The 20,234-nt window shown below is 33.3% G+C and overlaps 1 protein-coding gene across 7 annotated transcripts in view; it reads left to right on the top strand.

The window, feature by feature from the left end:
• Positions 1 to 20,234, top strand: part of LOC115215706 (cys-loop ligand-gated ion channel-like) — a 538,804-nt gene that overhangs the window by 451,748 nt on the left and 66,822 nt on the right. For all 7 annotated transcript variants that reach the window (XM_036506053.1, XM_036506054.1, XM_036506051.1 and 4 more), the window contains one exon: positions 12,820 to 12,867. In XM_036506053.1, coding sequence (XP_036361946.1) covers positions 12,820 to 12,867 — 48 coding nt within the window. The remainder of the gene's footprint in view (positions 1 to 12,819; positions 12,868 to 20,234) is intronic.

The following is a 20,234-nucleotide window of genomic DNA, read 5'->3' as shown; positions in this document are numbered from 1 at the left end:
TAAAAATATAAATAACTGTCAAAGGAGAACCAAAACACCTTTTAACAATCCGTTCAAACCCAAGACTTTCTTATTATTGCGACACATGCTACAAATATCAATGAAAGTTCTGTCTTAGACAAATAACTCTCTGTCCTCTGAACTAAGTGTCATATTGAATAATATATATATGTCATAATTAAAAACATGAAATTATTTTGCTCATATGTCTACTCGTTCAGATAATATCTTGGCTAAAAGCCGACAAGAAATAGAGACATTCTTTCCTATATTTTGCCCTTGTTTATTGTTAATTCATAAGTACACTTTTATTTATTGATTGATACAAACATTGTCACTTTGTAATTAATGTTTTTAACAGCGGAAGCTGTTACGTCTACACCCAGCAACATCACCACCGAGATATCTTTTAAAAAGGTTTTTGTTAATAAAAAAAAATACTATTTGAAGCCAGCATAAAATTTATATCCGTCTCAAACACTTATTTAATGTTACTCTGATCAATGTTTGTAATTGTTAAATATAAAATATTTCTCCAGTCTCGATGCGAAGTTTTTGAAAATTCGGTAACTTAACAATGGAAAGGAATTAGGAAACTAGTTTAGATGTTATGTCGAAATGTATATATTATTGTATTTTATTCAATTGGTATGCCGTTACTTCCTTATTAATGTTCAAAAATATTCTAGAAAACCAAAGCTGTATTTGCATATCAGAGTAGGATTTTAAAAGCATCTGTCATGTAACGAACTCATAAAATGATCTTGAAAGCAATCGATAAACTAAACTTATGAAAACCTCATTAATCATTACAATATTTTCCCCTCTTACAGTTTGTTGATAGCAATTTTACTTATCTTATTGTCATATACACTGACAATACACATCATCAATCTCGGGCTCTTAATCTGCTTCCCTGTTGATTTACTTAGCAAAATTTTGAGCGGATGAATAGAAATTTAATTTTAAGGACATCTCGTTGACTGGAAATGTGTCAAATTTAATATAATTTACTTACATTTATAAAGAATGTAGAAGCTATAAGCATTCCGTTCAATGAACTTAAAAACGATCTTTTCGTTACTATTGTTGTTCTATTGGTTAGACACAATCAGTAGGGAATTAAAATCAATGCACAAAGCTAGAAACCCAGGTTTTTTTTTGCTAAATGTAAGCTAAGATGTAACATGTGAGGGTGGAGCCAGATTGATAAATTTGCTCTCGTATCAACGATCTATCGCAAAACTGAGGTGAGGGTGATATCAAAATTTACTTCCTGAAGTCATTATATATTTTAACTCGTTCAATTAGACATAAGCCTCAACTTTACAGTGTCTATTTTCTCTTAGTGCAAACTTTGAGGAGGACACACAAACAAAAACAGCTAAAACGATGTAAACACCATATATTTTCATGGTATTCACGCCATATTACCATATTAATATTTTCTTAATATCGCTTCATGTTACTTTATATCATTTAAAATACAACATAAAACTTGATAGAAAACAATATTTTACATATGATGTCAGGGACTCCTAAGCTAGAGGTCAAACGCCACTATCAATAACAATACAAAATAACACATTGTGCATTATATTAGTAGAATTTGAGACGAATAATCGATAAATGTCTGAGAAAAAATGCGAATAAGTCTAGTTAGCTCATAAACATAACCATTGTATTTTAATAAACTGTTAATCGAAGAGATTAGTCTGAAACAACTTGATATTTTATTATGTATACGTAAACACAAAGAAATCACACGCGTTCTCATACACATTCAAACATATCGTGTATCTATATACATATACAAGTATATATAAATACATATATATATACATATATAAAAATACACGTGTATATGTATATATATGTACATACATGTTTATATATATATATATATATATATATATATATATATATATATATAGATATATATATATATATATATATATATATAGATAGATATATATATATATATATGTTCATTTAAGCACAAGAGAAACTGCCGTCAACAGGCAGTTTTACACGCTAGAAGTAGTAGACAAAATGAACAAAACCACATTTAAGAGCAATTTTTAGAGTTTTGGTCATTTTGACTATTTATCTATATTTTTATATATACAGAAATATACAACTATATGCATATATGTGCTAGTGGTTAGAGACTTGGAGTCAAGGTCGCGAGATCTTGGTTTCAATTCCTGGAAGGAATGGCGAGTTGTGTTCTTGAGCAAAATACTTCATCTTGCGTTGATCTGTGATCACTTCGACATCTGACGCATGGTACACGGTGCACCTGTTCAGTCAATGGAGGGAGTGTACGGCATGACCATTTGGTAACTATAAACAAATCATTTGTACACGTCCTTCGGCAAATGCTCAACGCTTATACGTCAACATCGACAGTAGAGTCCATCATCGTCATATATATAGGCAAAAACTCAAACAGAGGAAGTCAGATGATGCCAATGCACTTTTAGATGTAACAAAGCGATCATGGCGGTGTATAAGTATCCATATAATATCATGTATTGACATACGTTTAATGGTGTATTCGCATAGAAATGCCATTGAAATTCACAGAAATAGCAGACAATAAATATGTGTTTTGATAATTTCATTGAGAAGTAAAGAACGCGTAATTATTGAGTTAATGTAATACAAGCGAAAGTCAAATAGCAGAAATGGAAGAAAAACTCTTGTATGCGTATATATATATATATGTATGTGCGTATGTAAGTATGTATATCTTCAGAGGTATTTTGTGTGGGGTTCTACAATAGTGTTCCACTATTATCGAATAAAGTTTTCTAACAACATCATACATGTTAATGGGATGTTTCGCTTTACTCTAGCTAGCAGTAGGAATTTCACAAAAACAGACTGTCGGAGACCAAAACCAACCTGTTCTAGAATAGACGGATATTGGTCCTTTAAGCAGGTCTCAAGTCTAAGTTGGAATACATATTAACTGTGAATATTAAATGGTCGTTAACATATTGCATATCTGGTTGCTATAGAACTTTTCAAGACTATGCAAATGTATACATAACGTGCAAAAGAACTTTCTTCCAGTCTATGCAAATATCTATATATATATTTTCACGACTGTAGATTCTAGTATCGCATTAATAAATTAATATTAAATATTGTGAAAGCGCGTGGGTTAGTAGATAGTGTGTTGCTCTCACGATCGGCAAGTCGTTGGTTCGAATCTCGAACTGGTTGGCGTAATTTGTTCTTCAGCAAGACGCTTCATTTCGCGTTGCTTTAGTGCTGTTCGGGGACTGGCACACCAAAGAATACACTCAGCCTTTCCTCTACGTCTCGTAAAAGGCGATAGGAAAGAGATTGAGGTAGGATTACTCTGACCCCATAAAATCTTCATCCGCCACAACCACTCAATCAGACCCATGGGTAGCATCGCTGTTTCTTTAGTGATACAAATGTGTCATCCACCATGAGTAGGGAATCACCAGCAAATGATGGATGCAGTGACTCATTGTTACAGCGCATGCACCCAGACTATTACTACATAATTGCTTCATAATCTCTGTCACTGCGCTAGGTTTATCCAAATTTATATCATTATTTTCCGTTGCCCAGTTTGCCTAGCAACCCTTTTCGCCAAGGAATCCTGGCAAAGAGATTTGTTACGAGCAGAGGTTATTCATTTTGTAATAATTGTATTGTATTCAATGAGAACAATAGCGCTCAAATAGAATTGTCGAATTAGTTGTTTGCCGCGTGAAATATTATACTTCATAATCCTTCTGCAATGCAATTGTCGATATGCAACATTCTACTTTCCTTCGTCGTTATCAGTTAATTGCTGCTTTCAGACCGAGCGATAATGCTACATTTTCACATGTCATGCCGAACAGCAAAAGGTCAATAACCGATACGCTACATTCTAGACACAAACACTCCAACACTCAGACAAGGCATCACGCATACACATATTTCTCTCTTTGTCTCTCTCTCTCTCAAATCGTCTACATCTGATTACGGAGTGTATATGTATGAAAAAATATATATTATACATACATGTATATGTTTAGCTGTAAATTAATATATTATGATTTTCGACGTTGCGAGCACTTACTGTATACTGGTAAACGCAAAGTTTTAATAATTAGATCAGACTGTGAGTGGCTGAATGCTTCACAGAAGCGTGCACCCAAAAGGCATGTCTCAACAGCAATAAATATTAACGATTCGGGACTTAAATTCTGACAGGTTTAGAAACTGCGTCCATAATCCAATTCTGTTCATTGGGTAAGGGTCAGATCGTGGCTTTCAAACAAATATCCAATATATATATATATATATATATATATATATATATATATATATAATATATGTATATATATATATATATATATACATACATACATACAAAATTAAACGAAGGAGTATGAAATTGTACAATGGATTTCATTAGTTTACACCTATTTTTGCAATAAAAGGCAATGCGGTCAGAGCTGAGTGCTTGGTCATCAACCCTTCATTCCTTATTCATCTATCACCCATTCTATTCTTATTCATAAACAAAAGAGTATTATTATAGTAGATTATCTCGGTAACCATGAGCGCTATGAAAAAATACAAACCCCAGTTATACAACCTAATCATTCTACACGTCTGTTTAATTTTTCACGCAATTCCACCCAGCCGTGTGACCCCATGTCAAATATATATATATATTAGGGATGACTCATTCACAATTCTACAACCGAAAAGTAGAAATATATACAGCACTAAAGTTACTCATATATATATATATATATATAAATAAGAAATATATAACGATATTTCAATTAAATGTGAGAAGAAAATTAATGATAAATTATATATAATGATAGATATCACTTACATGAACTAAAGTTGTGTTTCTGCCAATGTTTACATCGGTATGCACCCTCTATAACCGTGTTTACAAGGGTATTTTTAGAAAAAAGAATAAAGAATAGTTAAGAATTACAGAGAAGACAGAATTCCTTGCCTTTATCATAAAATATCGAAATTGAGAGAATCAACCAATCGAAATTAAATTGTTTATTGTGATCTTTTAAATACCAAATTAATTTACTAAGTCCTGTATTGTTACGTCTATTCCTATCCCTATATATATATATATATGGAAAAAAATCAAGGTAGAAAATGTTAAAATTATTTTTTTAAGAATCCTTTCAGGAACGATTTCGGGAAACATTTAAATCTTGGCTTTCTAGCATGTAAAGTGTCCTGCAAAAGATCAGCTCTTTCATGTATAAATACGTAAATTGTATAAATACGTAAATATACACTGTTATATATGAAAATATATTGTCTATTGACTTTATTACGCATGCTAGCCACCGGTATGAAGATATTTTTCTTAACTTCCTACTCTTATTATTTTTACAGTAACATATATATATATGTGCATATATGTACACATACATACAGGCAGACATTTGTATATATATACATTTATTTATATATATATATATATATATATACACCCACCCACACACACATATATATATATATATATATATATATATATAAAGAGATAAATATGAAATCAAATGAAGGGACTGGAATTAGAGTAAACGTCAGTAGATTACAGATGATTTTACTATAAGATGCAATGCGCTCAGAGATGAGTGTGTATATATAAAGGGAAAGTTTACGAAAATAAACAAAAGACGAAGGCAGGTTGTGTACAAACAAACAGATGTATTAGTATATATATATGTATCTATAGATTGATAGATATATAGTTAGATAGGTAGATAGATATACACGTACGTATATAATACCTCAACAATTTAGGTATAAAACTTTGTATCTATCGTTTCAATATTGACATACACTGAGCGCTCGAGTGTCTCTCACACCCAACAATAGGTATATATCAGGTATACTAACATTTCGATTTAACAATAGGATTCATATAACGGTTTCGAAAATAAAAATCTCGTCTTCTGTTTTTCTCTTACTATTTTTTTCATTTTGTTCTTGTTTTTTTATGTTTCCTTGTTGTAATATGTGAATATCATGCATCTTATTTATGACTCTTATATTCGGTGTCTGAAGTGTCACAAAAAGAGACTTTAAATCATGAATGTAAACATTGCAGCTATAAGAAACTGTTTATCATATCATATATACACCCACCCTCTCATACTCATCCATATACACTGATACACAAAGAAGAATACACAGGCTCGTTCACAAATATATTCATTATTCATGCATAACATATATGTAAATGTTTATGAATATAAATATATATATTTATATCTGTCTATCTATGTGCATATATATATATATATATGTAATTATATATATATGTAATTATATATGTATATATATATATGTAATTATATATGTATATATATATGTAATTATATATGTATATATATATATGTAATTATATATGTATATATATATATGTAATTATATATGTATATATATATATGTAATTATATATGTATATATATATATATGTAATTATATATGTATATATATATGTATGTAACTATATATGTATATACATATATATGTAATTATATATGTATATATATGTAATTATATATGTATATATATGTATATGTAATTATATATGTATATATATATATATATGTAATTATATATGTGTAATTATATATGTATATATATATATATATACATATATGTATATATATATATATATATATATATTATATATATATATACATATATGTATATATATATATGTAATTATATATGTATATATATATATATACATATATGTATATATGTATATATACATATATGTATATATATACATATATGTATATATATGTGTATACATATATATACATATGTACACATATATAATGTATATATATACACATATATACATATGTATATATATACATATAAATATGCATATATATACACATATATACATATATGTATATATTTATATATACGTACACACATACATAAATATTTATATTTATATATATATATATATATATATATATATATATATATATATATATATATATGCACACATACACACGCATACCTATATATTCACTCGTGTATACTTGTAAATATGTGTGTGTTCATGCAGGTTTGTAAATTGTGATAAGTCTATATTATTCAACTGCAAGACAGCCGTAATTTTTAAGATTTTCAAAGTTTGGAAAATCCAATTATTCTCGTTTCTCATATAATATATTTCCCAAGATTATGAACAGATATTGGAAAGTCTTTGTATGCATTGGTACACCATTCATTTGGCTAACATAAATCTGTTATCAGAACAAACAACACGAAACTTATGATGCTTAAATTACTATTTCTACAAAGACTGTAGACGTCTATCACGTTATATTTTACGAGCTATTGTAATATGTGTGCTTGCATGTCCATACAGACACTCGCAGCACTCTCATATACGCTTTCACAGACATAAGCATGTTCACACAAACACATATAACTTCAAACATAAACGGAAAGAGGACGCATACAGATACACATTCACACACATATATTTGTATACGCACATTTATATGGATATAATATATGAATATTAAATATGGGTGTAACATTTATACACACTCACATACACACGTGCCTATAGGTGTGTTAATATGCACATATATATATGTGTGTGTCTTTCTGTATGGTTATATATATTTTATTATTGTCTCAGAATATTTTTTTCGTCGGTGTTCTTGGATATATGTTGTGTTTAGAATATTCCATATTAATTTATTAATGCGATAATAGAATCTACAGTCGCGAAAATATATATAGATATTTGCATAGACTGGAAGAAAGTACTCTTGCACGTTATGTATACATTTGCTTAGTCTTGAAAAGTTCTATAGCAACCAGATATGCAATATGTTAACGACTATTTGACATTCACAGCTAATATGTATTCCAACTTTGGCTTGTCTGCTTAGACATATATATTTCTACTGAAATATTTAATTCATCAGTTTTTAACGCACCCCCTAAAGACCTACTTTTCATATCTCTCTCCTCTAAGTAGTCACGACTGAATGAATATTTCTCAAAATTAAATTCAATGTAATTGAAGTCACTAATTATAAGGTATGTTTATTAACACTGACTAGATTGCATTATAAAGCTTATTATCGTTATCTATACGGAGGGGGTAACATTATCCCTCAATGAGTGGCATTTCCGACGGTTACGATGACGAGTGGTCAGGTTGATCCGATCAGGTGAACAGTTTGCTCATGAAAATTAATGTGCAGTGACTGAGCACTCTGCAGGCATGGGTACCTTAGCGTAGTTCTCAAGGAATGTGTAAAAGCTGGCACTTTGAAATACAGATATCATACATTTTTAACACTTGAATAGAATGGAGCAACGTCAAATATAGTTTCTTGCCCAAGGAAACAACGCGCCGCCGGGAATCGAACTTACAACCTCGCGATCATCAGCCAAACAGCCTAACCACTAAGCCACGCGCCTTCACACTCAATGAGAAATTTTTAAATAATTCTGTAAATAATTGGGATCGATCCGAACTTGTCGTAGTCATATCACCGGAGATATCACTGCAGCAAAACTGATCAACGGAATGTCGAATCAGTAAGATTGTACAACATCAGTATGGTTAGAGAATTAGAATAGAGCAGAGTAACCCATTCTTATTCTATAATCATCTAATGCATTACGCAGTAAAATAATGTCCATCGGCGACATGTCTATACATTGTCTCAATATTGGCGCCACTTCATCAGGAATAATGTATCACTTCAAGAATCGCAAGGCTAGCAATCTATTGATATGCTGTCTCCCAGTGACAGCCAATCTACTATTGCTGTTTTAAAAGCCAGGTCGAAGATCTAGAGAAGGCGCTAATCTCATTTCCCGCCATACGCCGCAGTATATGAAAAGAATGGTAACACTTTCCTTTTTATATTTATAATGTAGACAAGATACTTAAGTCACTAAATTCGATATGCAATGGTATATAATTAAATGGATTGGTCATAGTTAGAAGAATAGCCAAGCATATATTTGATTGTTTACCTACAAGCTGTGTATGTATGAGCATCTTAAAAACAAAATCAATAACAGTAACAAGATTTCCACTTTTACATTGCACTTTCTTTGATGGAATTTTGTAAGTGGTGACAACTTTATCGTTTATAAGTAAATCATTTATGTGTAAGAATGAGGTATGTTCCATAATACCATCATAATAAATGAGAGAATATTTACAATTGCAGACACATAACACGTCTGGTCTGGAACACAGGTTCTGCATTCTTTGAATGAAAATAAGTCATTATGTGAACACATTACAATGAGTTAAACTTTTAAGAAAATATAACTTTTATCACTCGAAATATATACTGCTATAAATGAAGATTATTCTACTATATTGTGAAACTAACAAAACAATATGCGACAAATGTTTTAAAAATAAATATGTTTTTCACACCTTTTAAGAAAATTTGTTGATTTTGAAGATGTTCAAATTGAAACTTGTCAGCGGTTCTGCGTTTAAATACATCCGTTTTGTGTGTATATATATGTGTGTAGAAGATTATATATGGAAAAACGTGAAGGTAGAAAATGCTAAAATAATTTTATGAAAAACATTCATTACCGGTTTCAATTATTGAGAGTTCTACTGTAATTATGGAAAACAATTAAATTTCGGAAAATCTAAATGCAAAGCTCTTAAAAGAATATTTGCATAGTATTCAAATACAAGGGGCATTTCCCTTGTTTTTGCCTGTCTCTGCCTCTCTTGTTTACTCTTGAAGACAGAGACAGAGAAACAAGGTAAAATGCCCCTTGTATTTGAATACTATGCAAATATTCTTTTCAGAAACTTATAATTTAATTTTTCCAAAATTTAATTGTTTTCTATACTTACAGTTGGAAAAGTCTCAATTACCGAAACCGGTACCGAAATGTTTTATATAAAGTTATTTTAGTATTTTCTACCTTGATTTTGTTTATATATATATATATATATATATAGATCGCTCGCTACTAAACCTTTTTCTATTTTCTCTCCTCGTTTATTTCTCTGTTCCTTTCTGTCGAAGAGCGTAGGCTGGAAACATAAAAAACTTTCTCACTTCCCGAGCGTTAAACAAATACATCTGTTTGGTGTTTGCATACTCGTCTTTTGCCTTTGTGTGAATTCTCATTATATATATATACTAGCATTATGACCCGTCGTTGCCGGGTCATAGTGCTAGTGCATGTGTATATGTGTATATATATGTGTACATATTACATGTACATCTATATATATATATACATCTACACATAAAATACAAAATACAAAGTTATATCTTGATATCGCTAGTGATAACAATACTCAAAATATATAACAGACCGGAATTGTTAGCCCGTCTCTTGTAATTTCGATCAATTCTATCTTGTCCTCCCTCTTGTATAGAAGTGTGGCTACAATCCAGCCTACCTCTACATTTTGGGGGGGGTGTTGCATTTAAAATTTTTATGCGGGACGTCCTACGTCCCAGATATAATAGGTAAAAATAAAATATTTCCACTTTGCAAGTTCGAGTCGAGTACTCCCTTGCACGCTCCGTTGACTCGAACATTGCTTCTATTGTGGCGAATTTACCGCCTCTGGTTAGATATCTTTCATAGCCGCACCAAGACTCTTTTCGAAGGTGCTTTCCTCCAGGTGTGCAAATCTTCTTTTTTCTCTACATTGTATTCTTTATAGACAATAGTCTTTTCTTTAATTTAATTTTTTATTATCCATCTGGACTATTCCATTTCTGCACACTAATTTTATTTTAATTTTTTCTCAATCATGTGAAACCACTTATTCAAGTTCAAATCATTGATGCAATTTTATACCAATTGCTATTTTTACTTTTGTTATGTTACGATTATATTATACTTTAGTTTGATTTTAATTATTACTTACTACATATAATTCAATTGTTATTATTTTTATTGTAAAGTGAAAGCATCTGACATAAAATAGAGAAATGTTTTTGTTTCACTTTTAACACGTAATACTGAATATAGTGGAGAAGATATGATATTGCTATCGGCTCGCTCTAGGCAAGAAGTTGAACATTTTTTTGCCAGTGAAACTACACGGACCCTAAGTAAGGCATGTGTAAAATTTGAATGAAATTGGTTGTGTAGTTCTCAAGTTTTAGGGAATTGTAGTGGAGAAGATATGATATTGCTGTGGGCTCGCCCTAGGCAAAAAGTTAAAAGTATTTTTTTGCGATGACACATCCCCGGACCCTAAGTAAGGCATGTGTAAAATTTGAAGGAAATTGGTTGTGTAGTTCTCAAGTTTTAGGGAAACACACAGACAGACAGACACACATTTTCAGTTTTATATATAGAGAGATATATATACTCATTGGCGTAAATTCTTACAACAATAGTAAAATTCAGTTTTCACGTGAAGTGGCAATTTTGTGAATCTTAAGGTGTCATGTCGCTGTATAATGACTATAAATATCATTGTAGCTATATTAGATCATTTATATAGATGATTCTAACAAATATCTCTTGATGTAGGATTATCTTTAGTGTGCATATTAGGCATTATTTTGGGTCAATAACACATGTAGATTTGCCTGCAGGAAAAATATTTGGAATATTACAAAATAAAACTTTCTTTTTGAGCGAGATACTAAAATGTTCCTGCAAACAAGCTACCTGCTTGGAACATTGTTGAGTCTGAAAAATATGAATGAAATTAAATTTAACTCTGCTGTAATAAAGCATGAACATGACTTGATGAAAAGATACACTGAAACCGCGGGAAATCTAGATTATTACTCTAATAATAATATAAATATAATTATTATTTCAAAGAACCTTCAGTCACAGAAAAGTAATCTGCGAGGGTACCAAATGTATCTGCGTTAGAGGAAATTCATTCTCAATATATTACCTTTACTGAATAATGTCTAGGAGCTTTTATATGTGTATCTGTAGCACTGAATGAATTTGCCGTATTGATACATATGCATACACATATACATACACACTCACATGTATTTATATATAGCAGTTGCACATGTTTGTTTACATGCGCACGCGTGTATGATATCACGTTTGTCCGTCACAGTTATGAAGATGACCAGAAGCGAAGCTTTATCCTATGTGGGATTATCCTCAGATGGCTTTTGCTATATCGCACGTTCGGATGCCTCTACTACTCAATTCTACTCTGTTCTAGTCTACTGTTCTCTCCGCCTGCTACTCAGCTGTGCTCCTGACGTCTAGGCTTCTCTCTCTATATCTACGTATTGGGCTAGCCCACTTCATCGTCTGGGGGCTTCCACACAACAGTTTATTAGACTTATATTGGCATAAAATCTAGTGTTATAGTGGGTGGTGGAGGCACATAAGATCAGTGTCAGGATCCGATGAGACCTTAGCTTTAGATGTATCCACATCTCCCTTTATATACAATTCCTGTCACTACCTATTGTTTTTCAAATACTCTCCCTATTATGAGGGGTTGCTAAAAAGTTCCTGGTTTTGTGTAAAAGAAAATACACGAGGATTAATTAATTATGATTATATTCAACACATTCCCTTGTCGGCTTCATACACTTATTGGATCGGTGCTTCCGTTTTTCTGAGCCCTGTAAAAGAACTCGGAATTTTGTGTTTCCACCCTGGCCTTTCGCAATACTTTTAAAGCCATGGATCTTCTAGCCCACCTACACCCTCGTATGTGTTTTACGAATTTCATGTATGAATGTAGTGTAAGCAATTGTCTTATTCTCACCTATTTCTTTTCTCTATTTCAATTAACAGCCTTGTCATAAACGAAGAACGATGCAGCAAAAAGACAAAGAGTATAAGGTATGTGCTTCTAGCCGTCCACTAACTTTTTTCTCAAAGTATTAATTATGACCAGGTAATAACAGACACGCGTGCACACATCATACATTTCCACCGCACGCGTGCACGCATGCATATGCACAACGGCACACCTATGAACATAATTTATTGTGAAAAATGCACATAAAAGCTATAATAAAGTATATCAAGTATATATCAAGTATATACACTCAGTATAAACTGAATGATATAAAAAAGATATACATACACACACAAACACTCACGTACTCACACGCACACAAACACACATATAATCATAAACAATACTATTTTGAATATAATGATTTATTCGGATCGTGTTTTAATATATACATGTATGTGTGTGTGTGTGTGTGAACGTACGCGCGAATGTTTGTATTTATGTGTATGTGCATTTATATGCATATATATATTTGTGTGTTTGTGTGTGTGTGTGTATAAAATCTATGTTGTTTCACTAGAGGCGATAAATTACAGGCCTCAGTAGAAATGTAGATTTCTTGTGAAATATCCACTGTCAGAATAATTATGAAATGTGAAATGAAAGTTTGAAAAAAACCCTTACCTTTTACGTTCCTTTGTTTAAAAGCATTTCTGAACGAAAAATGCGAAAAAGAATGCTTCAAACTCACGGTTTCGTTTACATTTCTGATTCTCGTGGTAACATTAGTATGAATGTCTGAAGCATCAAAGTATACTCAGACAGTAGACATTTCTAAAGAAAACAAGCTTCGGTTTACACGCTGATGATCGCTAACGAGTAACTCCGAGTTGCCGAAATCGGAGCTTTTCAGTTTATTTGTGTATGAATGTATATGATGGATGTCTCCTCCTTATGCAGAGTCTGACCACCTCCTGTATATACACCTTAGATCCATCATGGCATCTGATGTGGCTTTTTAAGCCAGACATTGTATTGAAAAGACACCCACATATATTGCATATGTGATTTGGTCCACCAAAAGCTGCAGTTTAGTTCTGATCGTTGTGGATCTTAAAATGTCTTTTGAAGCCTCCATTAGATTTGCAGACCTTCTGGCATACATTGCATTGAAAGGTGTAGACAAATAGGCAGGATTTTTGGTGGAGGATCAGGATCTCTTCGGTTTGAACGGCAGTTTTTTCTAGCGGTGTCATATAAAATTGTCACCCATAATTATGACCCTAGTATCGATCTATTGCATTTCAACCTGTTTTAGGGTTAGGGTAAGTTAGGGGTGGGGGAAGGATATATTTTTTTTCTTCACAAATGTAAATAAACCCAATCTGTTTCTTAAACAAGGGACATATTCATACGGCACAGAATGTTTTTTTTACCCCAATGGACGTCATCGATTGGTTGAAATTGCAGAAATTGAAGAAAAAAACTCAAAAATATCTTACAAACCATATAATTTTCTCAATAAAGCCAAGAGAAAAAGATGTTTTAAAAACACATTCTACTAGTATACGAAGTTAAACATTTTTTAGTTACCTAGAAATTATATTAAAAACTGCCGTTCAAACCGAAAACATCCGAGGATCATTTTTCATGAGTCCGCAAATGAGATTTCAGCACAGCAGAACAAAGGCATGCTCTGTCACAAAGGGCGCACACAGAAGGTCATTGAGATTCACCTTCTTTAAATCTCTCGTGAGTGATGCATGCGTCATACAAGTCTGCACCTAATCATTCACTCCACTCCACACGTTAATATATATATATATATATACACGCGCGCGTGAGTGTATGTGTGCCTGTGTGTATGTGTATACACACACACACACACATATGCATTTCAATTTTGTATCGCGAAGAAAAATATATATAAAGAAATTGAGTGGAAATTGAACCGGTGTATGTTTTAGTTAATAAGGCATAAAGACACAATGACTCTCCTCGGATGAAACAATATATATATACATACACATATATATGTATATGTATGTATATATATATGTATATATATGCACATGTATGTATATATATATATGTATATATATGAATTTACATATATATATATATATATATATACATTTATATCTGTCAATCTATCTATCTGTGTATATATATATATGCATAGATGTATGCATGAATATATTGCATATATATATACATACATATTCGTAAGTACGCATATATATATCTGTGTGTATACCCATAGAAAGAATTTATCGTATGTGCATATGTGCATGTGTGTATGTGTACCTATGTGTATATGTTTAAAATGGTATGTGTTTGATGCTAGAAACATGCATATAAACGTTACACGTCGCTAAGCTGTGTGAATTTGTCCCAGATAGTCTTAAATCACTTTCTGTTAAAAAAATAAATGTAATCAATAAATGGCAATAAATGTAATCAAAGAATCTAGTATTTCATTATCGATAGAAGCCGTCGGTCATTCTGACATATGTCAGATCTCTCGTTAGATCAGAAAAACCGTGAAACACTACTATCACTGAATCGTGCGAGAATTACCCACCCTTATTTAGTCATTCCATTTATAAAATTGCAAAAGTGAAAATTGCTATGTCATGTAGTTTCTTATACATATACATATGTGTGTGTATGTGTATATATATGTATATTATTTGTGTATGTATGTACATACATATGTATGTATATATATATATGTGTGTGTGTGTGTGTGTGTGTGTGTGTGTGTGTGTATGTTGTGTTTGTGTGTGTGTATGTTGTGTTTGTGTGTGTGTGTGTGTGTGTTGTGTATGTGTGTGTGTATGTTGTGTTTATGTGTGTGGGTGCTTCTGTGTGTGCAAGCGCCTACGCGTAAAAGAACGCTAGCTGTAGTATTTCTCTTCTGGAACATTCTGTGTGAAAAACGAGGCATCACTTAGATTCACATCTGCACATATTTCAGAGACTGGATTTTTCGCCACAAATTACCAGCTTCGTTCCAGACAAAAGTACCTAATGTAAGTTCCACCATAGACTTGATGTTTTTTCCTGACGATACCGGAGTTACTGTTTTCAATATAGACACGTAAAAATAACTCATTTGCTGACTTTCGAAGCTGGTCGGGTTTTACTTAAAGAAAATAATATCTGAAAATAACAAAAGAGGTTTGTTAATTTTGTAATGTATATATAATAAACATATAACGTTGCTGGCTGTAATGTTTTATTTCAGAAATGTTATTCTTAGTAATTTTTTTTATATAAGACGCAGAACACTCTCAAAGAGACTACAGTCTACATTCACAGACCTGCTTTCCGGCTTGTTTCTTTACCGAGGAGGCTAAATAAAACCAATACTCCGGTGTCTGACAATCCGACGGACTGACGGATACTAAACGAAAGGGTTATTTACAGACAGACATTTCAGGGATAAATCTGTTACCCAATAAAACGGTTATTTTATCCAACTGATAGTTGTACGATGTGTAACTGACCGAGTGTATATATAGCCGAAAGAACATTCATCCACTCCGATATACTAATTGACCGACATTCACCGACTAGTAAATTACAGAACGGACAAACAACTGACAAATTTGTTATTCCTGTAACACGTATAAAAATATACATATATTTTATTTATAATTCACCTTCGATTTTAATTAGATATCACATTCATTAACAAATTTTAGCAGCAAAAAGAGACTGCTTTATTCTGGACTCTTAGTAATTATTTCCTCTAATTCACATTAACTAGTAATCATTTGCTAATTGATATTGTTAGCCACCAACCAAATCAAGTTTAGTAAACTCCTTCAGAAAAAGATAATGAAGAGCAGGAAAACTTGACGTTACACGACGAGACAATACAACGAATTGACAATTTGAAAAAAGGAAAAGGAAGTTCTGAGAGGGATATAAACCGAAAGCAATGTTGATTTTCACCGAGATGAAACTACATACATACATACATTCATTCATTCATTCATTCATTCATTCATTCATTCATTCATTCATTCATACATATATACATGATGGCTTCCCCCTCGTTATCGAGTATGGCCATTGCACGAAGCTTAACTGTTATTGGTGCTGTGATCGAATGTGACTTATTTGCTTTTTACAGCTACAGCCAGCCATTCAGTTGAGACTCAGAGCACCATCAACAATCATGAACAATGTTGTTATCGTGCAATGCCTGTGCAAGAAGATTTTTTTCAAGTGAGGAAAGGATGTGCACTGTGTCAATCCCACTCACTAAGCAACAGCAGCCATAATCCGAAAAGAAGAACAAGTCAACATCATCGGTAACCACTGAGCTGCAGGTTTTATGTCGGAGTTATCCCAGTTACCTGAGTTACCTTCTCCTAGAAAGATGCCCTAACAAATTCTAGGAGTCCTTCACTTCCAATGGTTTAACCGCGCGATCGGGTATTCAGTCCCATTATTTCTATGTTACCGCCTTAAGCCTTAAGAAAAAGAAAATTACACTTTAATTGGATGGCCGTTGGCTCCCAAGAGTTTCGCCGCCCTTTGACGAGTTTTGTTTTTCATAATTAATGTCAAATAAACATCCTCCTCGCCAAGCAAGCTTGGTGGGGTTACCTGTTTAGTCGCCGATGGCCCGACCACGCACCAGGTTGTACTGGGTTACATGTTACCAGTGACCTGACATATATACATACATACATACTTGACGGCATTCCGTCAGTTACGATGGCGAGGTTTCCAGGTGATCCGCTCAACTGCACAGCCTGCTCATTATATTAACGTGCAAGTGGTTGAGAACTCTACAGACACGCGTACTCTCAACGTAGTTCTCAGGGCGATGCAGCATGACACAGAACGTAGCAAGAATTACAGACACAGCTCATTCCTATCAGTTGAGTGGACTGCAGCAACGTGAAAATAATTCTCTTGCTCAATGATTCAAAGCGCCGTCGGATCATTAACCGAAATACCTAACCACTAAGCCACATACATACATACATACACACACACACACACACACACACACACACACATACACACACACACACATACACACATGCATACACACACACACACACACACACACACACACACACACACACACACACTCACTCACTCACTCTGGTTGCACAGAATGTAATGTAAAATTAGAGAGATTATTTATTTAAACATCTAGCGCGTTAAAATTGCACAAATCGTCTGAGTAACAATTCTGCAATATAGAAGTACTACTCACAATAGCCTCCATCTCAAGCGATGAATAGGCGCGACGGAAGCAGCTTAACCCTTGAATTCTAATTGAAAACTTTCAGGTGTGCTTTGTTGTAATACCATCTTCATAACCTCTTCCATATGTGCGATCATATAGTTGTCTTCGAAAATTGTTCTTTAAGTTGAATGCGTGAAGTCGCAGAGTGTTATAGCAGATTGGGGATCACTGGCCAAACTAAGTTGTTGATTGTCCACATTGTTGCAAAGGACCCATGTGCTATCGGATTGACATGACATTTTGATTTTTATTGTGTCTGCCTTTTCAAGTTTCCCCAAGTATTTTGACTATTTCACTGTACACCATATTAAGGCGGCGATGTGGCAGAATCGGTAGCACGCTGGACGAAATGCTTAGCGGTTCCGGCGAGGTCGACTCTGCCTTTCATCCTTTCAGGGTCAATAAATTAAGTACCAGTTAAAGACTGGGATCGATCTACTCCACTGGCCCCTCCTCCAAAATTACGGGCCTTGTGCCTAGATTAGAAAAGAATGTACACCACATTTTTCTTGATAGAGTTACGTTATAGAAAATCAGTGGGAACGATGCATTTGCCAATACAAAATCTATCACAATGGTTTTCTATGCCAATTACTTATTCTTGAAATTCTTACTTCTGTGGAAGTGGCATGTCACAATTAGAATTTTCCAGATCATAAAAGTACTGAAAAATTTCATCCCATGTCAACGGATTAGAAAAGATCGTGTCTTTATCGATTTAAAACACTTCCAGCTAATCGAGACAAACTTCTCTTCCTCGCCTAGAAACCGGTTGTTAGCTGCCGAGAACTGCACTTAGTTTTCCATATCCAAAGTCATCCATCATCTCCTGTAATAAGCTTGAATATAAACCATTGCGCATCAAGCTCAAGATTGTGACTCGTCTTTTCAGTTGGTATTAAATATCCAGCTTATCTTCATTGCTTGTTTACACTTCTCTAAACATTTTCATATATTTGTACATAATGGTCTTGTCATTGATGCTATTTCTGTAAACACAGAATCTGAGTTCAAATTCTTCCGAGGTTAGCTTTGCATTTCCTCCATTCTGGATGAATGAATCAAGATCCAGTCAAACGCTGGTGTCGATGTTATCGATAAGTACTCTCCCCTGAAATTTCAAGCCTGCCCAGCACACCGTAACATTTTAGACCTTGTTCCTGTACTACAACATTATCATTGTTGTTCTTGCTATTATTATCATTGAGTAAGAGAGCAGTGCATGCCATCAAAGTGACACTGGGGTAAAATATACGAAGCGCAGTATACCCATCATGACTACCCGACTGATAAGGGTACACTAGGCACATGCAACACAACCATATGTGAGCGACATGGGGATCTCATATCAAGATAAACAGCACATGACCGTGCAGGTGGGGCCCAGTTAGAATTTTCTCCCGGTCAAGTAGCCAATCCCACTCAAAAGGTCCCTGAATAAGGGTTGTTTAAGGAAATTGGAAGAAACACCCATGTTTCCAGAACTGAATTATTCAAACCCCAAAGAATCACTTTCAACACATGGCTATGATGCTCCCCCACTACTTCTGCTCGTGATCACAGATGCACATATCGTCAGCCACTAAGGAACATGCTTGACTGGTTAAGATCAAACAACTGACAAACAAATCTGTGGTATTGAGCAGAATATTTGCTTTTATACCAAGACAAAACAATGTACATGATAACACTTCCAATCAGATAAGATCAGCAGCCACGAGAGCAACTACCTGGTACTGCATCAGAGCATTTATTATTATTAATTTTATTATTATTATTATTATTATTATTAATCGAAAGAAGTGATTTTCAATTCTCAAACAGAGGATAATGCTAATAATATAGCCTGAACAGGATAAGCTAACCCAATTTTGCAGAAAAATGAGACTCGAACTCATACCTCCGTGATTACGCGTCACGATGCTATTATATACATTCAACAGATTAGACTGCTGGAAAGCAAAAGTTCCTAAGATCGGCCTACTGCTGTTATTATTACTATTATTATTAATCCTTCGTAACAGAGTTTAGGTAAAATGCACCGGAGTCTTCAGTCATCCGTCAAATCACAACAAGGACCTAAGACAGATAATACTTTCCTTAAGATGTGCGCTTTGCCCAATAAGGCTGTCTTTTGCATGGGAATTCTTGCATGGGAATTCAGTTGCATTCAGATGTTTTGAAGTTTCA

Source organism: Octopus sinensis, linkage group LG9, assembly GCF_006345805.1.
Source record: "Octopus sinensis linkage group LG9, ASM634580v1, whole genome shotgun sequence".
NCBI classification, from domain to species: Eukaryota; Metazoa; Mollusca; class Cephalopoda; order Octopoda; family Octopodidae; genus Octopus; species Octopus sinensis.
This window is presented reverse-complemented; position numbering and strand designations above follow the sequence as displayed.